The sequence below is a fragment of the Bombus huntii genome, chromosome 6 (genome assembly GCF_024542735.1).
Source record: "Bombus huntii isolate Logan2020A chromosome 6, iyBomHunt1.1, whole genome shotgun sequence".
NCBI lineage: Eukaryota > Metazoa > Arthropoda > Insecta > Hymenoptera > Apidae > Bombus > Bombus huntii.
In genome coordinates this window covers 6,670,770-6,680,565 of record NC_066243.1, presented here as the reverse complement: position 1 = coordinate 6,680,565, position 9,796 = coordinate 6,670,770, and the positions used below count along the sequence as shown (strand labels likewise).

General features: G+C 26.5%; 4 protein-coding genes across 8 annotated transcripts; 3 read left to right on the top strand and 1 right to left on the bottom strand.

Annotated features, from left to right (window-relative positions):
- Positions 1 to 195: 195 nt before the first annotated feature.
- Positions 196 to 2,503, top strand: LOC126866897 (60S acidic ribosomal protein P1). The gene is made up of 4 exons (XM_050620894.1): positions 196 to 410; positions 965 to 1,109; positions 2,112 to 2,216; positions 2,406 to 2,503. Exons 1-4 carry the CDS (start codon positions 339 to 341, stop codon positions 2,417 to 2,419), a joined length of 336 nt encoding a protein of 111 aa, XP_050476851.1. The 5' UTR covers positions 196 to 338; the 3' UTR covers positions 2,420 to 2,503.
- A 604-nt stretch (positions 2,504 to 3,107) lies between these two features.
- Positions 3,108 to 3,890, top strand: LOC126866896 (NADH dehydrogenase [ubiquinone] iron-sulfur protein 6, mitochondrial). The gene is made up of 3 exons (XM_050620893.1): positions 3,108 to 3,391; positions 3,485 to 3,661; positions 3,737 to 3,890. Exons 1-3 carry the CDS (start codon positions 3,257 to 3,259, stop codon positions 3,797 to 3,799), a joined length of 375 nt encoding a protein of 124 aa, XP_050476850.1. The 5' UTR covers positions 3,108 to 3,256; the 3' UTR covers positions 3,800 to 3,890.
- LOC126866895 (protein SYS1 homolog) lies at positions 3,876 to 5,250 on the bottom strand. Of its 4 annotated transcripts, none has more exons than XM_050620891.1 (2): positions 5,153 to 5,250; positions 3,876 to 4,541 (listed from the first exon to the last, which is right to left on the bottom strand). In XM_050620891.1, the coding sequence occupies exon 2, from the start codon at positions 4,455 to 4,457 to the stop codon at positions 3,975 to 3,977; it is 483 nt and encodes a 160-aa protein (XP_050476848.1). In that variant the 5' UTR covers positions 4,458 to 4,541; positions 5,153 to 5,250; the 3' UTR covers positions 3,876 to 3,974. The 4 variants fall into 4 exon arrangements, with proteins under 4 accessions (XP_050476848.1, XP_050476846.1, XP_050476847.1 ...); XM_050620889.1 differs by having other exon boundaries at positions 4,870 to 5,216; XM_050620890.1 differs by having other exon boundaries at positions 4,980 to 5,216.
- A 967-nt stretch (positions 5,251 to 6,217) lies between these two features.
- On the top strand, positions 6,218 to 9,739 carry LOC126866893 (uncharacterized). 2 transcript variants are annotated; one of them, XM_050620886.1, is made up of 6 exons: positions 6,219 to 6,415; positions 6,811 to 6,891; positions 7,733 to 7,851; positions 7,943 to 8,066; positions 8,180 to 8,454; positions 9,475 to 9,739. In XM_050620886.1, the coding sequence occupies exons 1-6, from the start codon at positions 6,351 to 6,353 to the stop codon at positions 9,582 to 9,584; spliced, it is 774 nt and encodes a 257-aa protein (XP_050476843.1). In that variant the 5' UTR covers positions 6,219 to 6,350; the 3' UTR covers positions 9,585 to 9,739. The 2 variants fall into 2 exon arrangements, with proteins under 2 accessions (XP_050476844.1, XP_050476843.1); XM_050620887.1 differs by lacking the exon at positions 6,811 to 6,891 and having other exon boundaries at positions 6,218 to 6,415.
- Positions 9,740 to 9,796: the final 57 nt, after the last annotated feature.

Below are 9,796 nucleotides of genomic sequence, written 5' to 3'. Positions count from 1 at the left end.
AAAAAAATAGTAATATTAGATGTATAAGATAAATAGTAATATTGGATGTATAAGATAAATAAAAAAATGCATCTCAAATATATCTTAAATGCGTTGAAATATACTTTGTATTATATCACCAGGTTAACCAATAGAATTACGTCCGCTCTCTAGTTGTATTGAAAATGCTGCCCAAAGATAAGTCACGTGATTTCCCTTCAACGCATTTCTCTTTCCTTTTAGCTGGATTAAGTGGAAGTCGGGTGCTTGTTCTCTTTTATTGAGCTAAGGCTAAATCAGCGACTTGCACCGTTTTATCATCCCATCCAGTTTAACTATATATTATAGAAGCAATAAACATGAATTCCAAAGCTGAACTTGCTTGCATTTATTCAACATTGATACTTGTTGATGACGACGTTGCTGTAACTGTAAGTACCAGTCATACATGTGATTTCTTAATATCATGAATAAACTGAATGTTTATGCAATTTTATATTTTTATAAACATGATTAAAGAAATAGATTCAAAATATAAATTTGTTTCATCTACTAAATATTATAATAAGTGCTCTACTTTGGATATTTTATGTATTATTGCTATTATTTATCACTGTTTGAGGCTTTAAGCAGATAGTACAATAATTGGTTACAAATGTGCACGTGCAATACAATTCTGATTGCTTTCTAAATTATTACATATATCTATGTTGCTATTGTATTAATATAACATTTTCTATCATATGTACTAAATACTATAATATAATACTATAATATATTTGTTGGGTATTTTATATATTTTTACATGTTATATGCATTTTCTAGATTTTTAGAAGTTTAAATATCCCAAAACTGCATAAGCATCAACAATGCAATTCGACAATTTTATTTTATTATTTGTAGTACCAAAATACAAAAGTATAATAAATATATAAGAACAAAGTATATTTAATACTAATATTTAAAATCTTTGTTTATTGCTCAGGGGGAAAAGATTCAAACAATTTTAAAAGCTGCCGCTGTTGATGTGGAATCTTATTGGCCCGGACTTTTTGCCAAGGCTTTAGAAGGAGTCAATATAAAAGAACTGATAACAAAGATTGGATCAGGAGTTGGAAGTGCACCAGCAGGTTTTAAAAATAGGATTTTTAATAATATACTATATACCATTTCTACCTTATACATAATATAAAATATGGCATACTTAATTAATTTTATTATTTTATATATACTAAGTACTGCATATGTTTCATACAATATACATTTGTTGGTAATGGAAAAAACGTGAATTATACCGCTTTATTTTAGGCGTTTCCAAATTTTTTATCTATTTACATTTTGATAGTATTTAACTAATAATCTAAAAATATCAGTTTCAAATTTAGGAAATCATGGAATCGAAAGTTATGTCTATAAAAATAGGCATTGGATAGCTTATTTTGATGCCATATTGATTTCATTTAACAAGTCGGATCACTGACTGTAAACAGATACACATAATGATTACTTTAGTAGGTAAATTTGATTGGATTGTACAAATACTACATTGAAAGTTAGTTGAGGTATAATATGTAGAATTGATTTAAAAGATATTTTGATGTCTGAGTAAGTGCATTAACGAAAGATTGAAAAGATTAAAAAATCAAATCTTAATATATGAAATAGAATATATGTATGAAATACAACTTAACTTCAATTTAGTCTCTATTGAAAAACATAAAACACTGAATGTGAGCCTAGATATTCTTGCATAAACGTGTGCTATTTGTATTTTAGTTAAGAATGTTGTTGTATATCTTTCACCAACTATAGCTATATCACTATCAAAATTTTTTATCGAAAATTATAAATATACATGAAATAAGTTTAATCTTCCCAGATATGATAAACTTACATATGTATATATTAGTATCATTCACAGAAGTACAAATCCTCTACATCCACCATACTACATAAATTTATGTAGAGCGGTCAGCAAAAGAGGAAAAAGAAATAGTATTAGAAAATTGTGAATCATATTTAGAAATGTGATTGATATTTCTATACAACAACACTATAGATCAACATTTTCTTTCATAACTATGAACTTGCATTTTCAAACAATGAGATTATTTTCTTATTATCTTTTAAAGCTCCCACAGCAGCCGCTGCACCTGCTAGTACAGAAAGTGCACCTAAGGAAGAAAAGAAGAAAGAAGAACCTGAAGAACAAGAATCTGACGATGATATGGGCTTTGGTATGTAATGTATTTATAACTAATATAATATCAATATTCCAGTTAAATATTAATACTCAATGATTATTATTATGTATTAGCTACTGATATTATATATGATGACATGAAAAAAATGAGAATATTATTTTTTAATTACGGTACATTATAGGGAACAGAACTTGTTTTAATAAATATCTTTTTTTTTTACAGGATTATTTGACTAAATTTAAGGATCGCAATGTATTGGTCCATTACCTAATTTGTACAGTTATATTGTACAATAATAAATAAAATATTTTGAAATTAAATCATCCAGTGATATACACTTCATTCATTGAAAGATCCACTTCATTTATTTTCATCCTACTCACGATTATATTTTATATATTTCTTTTAATGATTATAAAATGTTTAAATTATATATTATAATTTTTTTACCCCACATCTTAGAGATTTTTCTATTTTTATAAGAATCACATTTTGTTTATACCGTTTACTATTAATTTTTGTACATTTTGGTAATGTAAACAAAGTTCCATATTACAAACTATTCAATGCACATCTTCCTTTGCTTTTATGAGAATTTAATCTTTATAAATAATTAACTTTTTATGTAAAATGGTTGTTTTTAATTGTCTGGAAATTATGTACAAAGTATATATAAAATCCTATGTTGGAGTTTTCTAAATAAAATATCTAAAGAAGACATTGATATTGTTTAAAATTTATTCTATGAAATGTATTGCTTTTCTATATTTAATTTATTTGAAAATCGATGTTAAAATGAATGAGCTATCCGAGTACTAGAAATTAATATCACGTTTCATTTAAGAAAGACAAGGTAATCATTTCTTCTAATAGTGACCTCAGAAAAAATTGTTGCACACTAAAAGCCCAGTCACATGAATGTTAATTCGACAAATATTGTAGTGGATGTCGTAGCGTAGCCTAACTTTGGGACGAATATATATATATGTATATGTATTCTTGGTTAAAATCCTGCATCTAATGAACATGCTGTGATACCTCAAAGAAAAAAGTGTAAAAACATTTTAAAAAATATGGCGAATTTGAAAATCGTAAAATTTTTAGAAGTTTCCAACAAAAGGTATAAACCTAATATTATAGGACTAATAACAAGAAATGTACATGATGTAACTACAAAATCTGCTAAAAAGGTTACCCATACTGGTCAGGTAAAATAATATTGATAAAAATATATTTATATCGTTACAACTTTCCACGATACATAATATTTATTTTAATAAATATCGTTTATTTTGTAATAGATATATGATGAGGATGATTATCGTAATGTACGATTTATAAATAGACCAAAGGAGGTTAATGATAATTGGGCCATTAAATTAATAGCGGAAGTTCCTGCTACACCAGTGAAAGATAAAATTGTGGCGTGTGATGGGGGAGGTGGACCTTTAGGACACCCAAAAGTTTACATTAATTTGGTACAAGTTATATGTATTTACAACGTAAGTAGATACATTCTTTAATTTTATTTACAATATATAATTCTATTTTAGGATAAACCTGGTAATCATACTTGTGGATATTGTGGTTTACGCTTTTATAAAGAACATCATTAAACAAATAGGACAAATACATGTAGTCAAATTATATATTATATATGTATTTTAATGTATATTTAATGTTAGAAATATATATATAAAAAACAAATAGTCTTTTATTTATCTATTTTAAACTTTTTAGTATAAAATGATATTGTTTACTAAACATCAATTTCACTTTGGTAGCAAATTTTTATAAGGCTGTTTTCTGACTGCTCATGCTTAATGGTATTGCTTGTAATTCAGTTTTCATGCAAAGGAATTCACCACAAACGCACATTATGCTTAAAGATATAATGTTTAAACACCACCAACTAAAAGTTGATGGAAAACTTGCATTGTATATCCAACAGCATAATAAATGTATTAAGTGTGCTGTACAGGCAAAATCCATGCACTGTTTTGTCCTTTGTACTAACCACCACAGTGCGATTGCTCCAATTAATGCATTTAAGATAAAAATAATTATTATAAACTGTCCAGCAAAATCTCTAACGTGTATTTGTTTATAATGGAAAACATAATCTAATGATTTTGTGGATCCTAAGTATGATGCAACAATCCAAATCCATAATCCAAGACAGAAGTACATCACAGTCTGGACTGCAATTATTTGAGATATTATAAGAAACGGATCCCACATTGTTTTACGGAATTGTCCAGAAATATTATTCATTGTTTATCTTTGAGATATTAATTTTGTCTAAGGCAATCCTATGCTGTATGTTTTATACTTTATCATATTAAAGTTTCTTTTGATCTAAAACAAAAAGTAGAATTTTTAATTTACAGGAAGATGAACATATATTATAATTATCAATAAATTTATGATTTATGTTATAAATTATAAAAAAGATATAGAGGAATAAAAATCATTATATAATTTTTAAATCACATAAGGAACCAACTCTGTTTAATTTACAGCGGTTCATTAAATTTGTTTAATACTTTGTAGTATAATTTAATTTAAAGCAAAAGGGTTTACTTTGATTATTTCACAAACATATACAATTATATTGATTCGTTATATGATTATACAATGTATTATTTATGTTTGATATAAATTTATATAATAAAATATCACTCACATAAATTTAAATAATAAAATATTTATGGTACAATTATGACAATTCAGACGTTTAAATTAATACAAATGGTTATCTACTACGTGAAAATGATGCTTTTCCCTGATACATACGTGTATACATAAAATATTTATTTATTTATTTGTATATACAACTCAATCAGACAATATGACAGATTCAAAAGATCTAATTCCACTGGATTTTATATATTGGTATAACATAAAAATTGTGACACTGTATTTTAATAACTGTAATTAATAAACTTGCTTCACATCAAAATGATTACCTTTTTCAAATTCTGTCATTTCATGAGATTTTCTTATAATGAATCTAGTATACATATATGTACTTAATATATAAATAGGGATGGACAGACATTTGGCGGCAATTTTAAATCTATCATTCAAAAGCATTTATATTTATTTGTATTGTGTTCATTGTAAAGGTAAAATAAATATGTACTCAATCAAATTTAGAATTTTTTAATTTTTATTCAATTTAAAATGTTTAAATTTGCACTATATTTATTATATAAAATTTTGATTACATGATATTATATTATTATATTATTAGGGAATCATTATTAAAATTATTATTATTATTAATATCTTTACAAATATAGAAATTGTCTATATTTAAATTACATTAATTTGTCAAATAATAAATTTAATTTCGTTTTATATGAGTTACTACAAAAGTTGAATTTACATGTGTGATCTACATATATCTTGCATTCTATTCATATATCCCGTTTTTAAATCGTATAAATAAAATATTTTCAAGGACAAAACTAATATACAATCTGTATTCTTAAATATATAATTTTAATAATAATGTCAACTATGATCATTATAATAATGATAAACACAAGTTTAAATATTATTATATTACCCTACAAATGTTAATAAACATGTATTTATATGACTATATCTGACTTAAATTTTTGTCCTAGATGATGCCTAAATGTATGCGATATTTCTTATATTGTAAATGCCAATCTATTTATTGTATATTTACAGACATAATACAGGGATGGCACGGATGGATGAAACGTGGATGAATTAAAAATACAATATGATGAATATAGCAGTATGTGTCTAAATGCAGCATACTTATGTACAATCTGATTATATATTTTAATTTGAGAATATATGCATATACCACGATCATATATGTAAATAGGTCCCGACACTCGCTAGGGAAAACCGTCGCAAAATTGAGTCGTGTCTAATCGTGAAAAATCAGTATGGAAGATCAACAAAGTTTGCGTTCTTGCGAGACAAACAGAGATGAATAAATTGTCTCTGTCTCTTACTGAGGCATTCATAGCATGTCACTCATGCGCAAGACGAGAACTTTCTTGTCCGCCATGTTGATTTTTCACAACTAGTCGTGACGTAGCGATCTGTTTATATCATCATATTACATATTGCAATATGATGTAAGTTTGTTTCGGATCAGTGAATGAATTAAAAAAGTAAGAAATGGAGTTGTGGGATTTCATTCGCAATATATTTGGTAGGCGAAGATCAGAAAAATTTAATAATGGGTAAATATTTAAATAAACATTATTTATATCTATATTACGGACTATCTGTATTTCGATAGTCTATTTTCATTCATTTTCTACGATGTAATCAATTATAATCCTCTTTCTCATTTTTGTGAATTGTCCGATTTCAACGATTTTTAAATATATTGTAAAACACAACATTTTGAATAACTCTTTCCTATACATTTAAAGAATGGGTTAACTTAGTTTCCAAGATATTCGCGAAAAACTATAAGTACCACTACAGTAAATTCTGCCAAAGTTGTGCGTCTGTGGCAGCATATGCGTCAGTATTGGATGCCTCCAGCCGCTTATCTTCGATAATATAAACGAGGGTCTTTTCTACAGTTCCACCCTTATTTTAATTAAACTTGCATTACTAAATATTTCAGATTTGACGATTATCAAAATAATTATGGAGGAGATAATTTTCAAAACTCAATGTCTCAAATTGATATTCATGATGATAGCAGGTAATTTTTACTTTATATCTTATGTCAAAGTATAAAACTGCATATTATTTATTATAAATTTACTGTAGAAAGTAAAGTAATGCTTTAAAGATTAGCTAAGAATGAAACAAAATGTTAAACAAATAGTAACTTGCACCATGACTAAATTTAAGGAATGCTGCAAAATGCGTAGTAAAAAAGTAGTGAAGAATTTTAGATTTTCAAGATTTAAATTTACATAATTGTTAGAATTGAACGCTTCTATGTATAAACAATCTTATTGAATACTATTTAAAACATTTTCTTCATTTTTTAATCATGTAACTAACAAATTAAAAATATGTGATTGGTGATAAGGACATAGCTCATATATGTAAATTATCAGATGCATGCTAATGTCAGTATACTTTTGCTTAGTTACAACGTTGATGAAATGTTGTTATTGTACAGAACTTAACCTAAAACTGTAACTTTAGTTTATTTATAACAAAAATTTATTTTAACATTTACGTTAATAGATGTCAATTTGCTTTCCATGATATCTACATTGTAGGCAGCACCCATATTAAGTTTTAAGAGTTTGGGAGAGAATATACACAAATGACTTGGATAGTTCAATTGGGAAAGCACTTGTTTGGCAAATAAAAAATTCATGTATGAATCCCAGTTCAGCAACCTAATTTCAGCAACCTACTAATTAAAAAATGGAACATGTCTCAGCACTTGATATTATGGCTATAATCAGCATTTACATATTTATTGATATTAGCATCTACTGCCCACAATGTATTATTTATTTACTTTGTACTCTTTTAAATGATTAATTTTACCATAAAATCTCATATAATATAATATATAATAGATTTTTCGAGAGAGTCGATCACTTTAACATCTTTAGTGATCCATTAGAAATAACAAGATATTTTGAGTCTCAGATGGAGAATATAATGATGAATTTTATTTATGGATTTAATAATGAAGGTATGTACATATAATTATTGTATTTAACTTACACGTAATTAAACTTAGATTTACATTTACATACATACAAATATTTTTTTAATTTGTTCAGGTAATGATGCAAATACAAACGTATTTTCATTTATACCCTCACAGAGAAAATCTTTACGTGATAACATGTTAAAACCAAATAATGATCAGATGGAATTAAAATTAGATACAGATTTAGATGGAAAGTTAGTATCTAAATTTAATGAATTGCAGTTAATTTAATCACTTTATAAAATAATTAGATATAATTGATAGGTATAATTTATAATTGTTTGAAAAAATGTTATATTTTTAACAGAGTTACTATAGATAATTTTTCCAATGTTTGGGGTGAGTCTGACAAGCCACAACTTGAAGTAGCACGACCTTCCATAATTGGAAGATCTATCAGGAAAGAATATGTTCGTAAACCTGATGGAACAATAGAACAAAAACAAGTTATTAAAGATCATGAAGGAAACGAGGAAACTATTATATCACACCAAATTGGTGACAAAATTCATACTATTGTTACAAAAATAGACAAAAATGGAGTAGAAACCAAAATAGAAGATATTTCTGATATAAGTAACTGTAAGTAATTTATATAAAATGTTGATACTGAATATATAATTGTTTACATTATTTACATTTATATACAGGGTGGTTGGTAACTGGTGGTACAAGCGGAAAGGGGGTGATTCTACGTGAAAAAAGAAGTCGAAAATATAGAATAAAAATTTTTCGTTTGAGGCTTTGTTTTCGAGAAAATCGACTTTGAATTTTCGCTCGGTACGCGTGCACTTTATCGCGTCTCGTTATAACGGATCTCACTGTAGATCAGGAGAGCGTGGTGGCTATTGTTCTAGCACTACCAATCCAGCCTTGGTAATGTTGGTTTAAAAAATCTATCACATGACGACTAAAATGTGGCGGTGCACCGTCTTGTGAAAAATTAAATTTCCTCTAGTTCTCAGCGGTACATCTTCTAATAATTCCGGTAGTTTGTTTTGTAAGACGTGATAAAGTGCACACGTACCGAGCGAAAATTCAAAGTCGATTTTCTCGAAAACAAAGCCTCAAACGAAAAACTTTTATTCTATATTTTCGACTTCTTTTTTCGCGTAGAACCACTCCCTTTCCGCTTGTACCACCAGTTACCAATCACCCTGTATAATCATCATCAATTATTATAGTAAGTCTAAATATTTCTGTCGTTTTTAATATGATGAAAAAATGTGTGTAATGTTTATAGAAAGAGATGGTAAAAGTAATATTAAATTGTTTAAATTATATTTTATGATGGTATATATAGTCTCTTTCGAAAATTGTATAATAGATCTATATTGTTTTAATTGTGTCATTATTTTCGAATATATCTCGAATATTTCTTGTAGCTATTCATGCTTTTTTTAATGAAGAAATGTTTTTTTTTACATGCTGCCATCCATGTGCGTTTTATTTTAGATATTGTTAGAAACAACAGAAATATTTAGGATCATTATATTAATTAAAATCATTCTACATATAATTATATAGTATTTAACATAGACAGTGTTGATTGATTTTTGTGTTTGAATATTTATTATTATATGAATGCAATATGAATTTCAGGTGATTTATTGGAAAAAAGGAAGTTACCGAATGAAACAAATAGTTTTCCTAATATTCATTTCAATTTCTTTTCCTGGGAAAAATTGTTTAAACCCAATCCGAAATTATGATCAAATAGTATTTAAATAATAGTTATCTATAGTAAGAATGTATAAATGATTAATGGAATGATAAGTAATACATTGTTGTCAAGCAATTTAAATTTGAGATGTATGTAATATGTAATAAATTTACTTCAATATAATATATAAAGTAGTTTTATAAATATGTGTATTTGTGTAGAAGAGTAGATCATTTCTATAAAAATAAAAAACCTTCATAT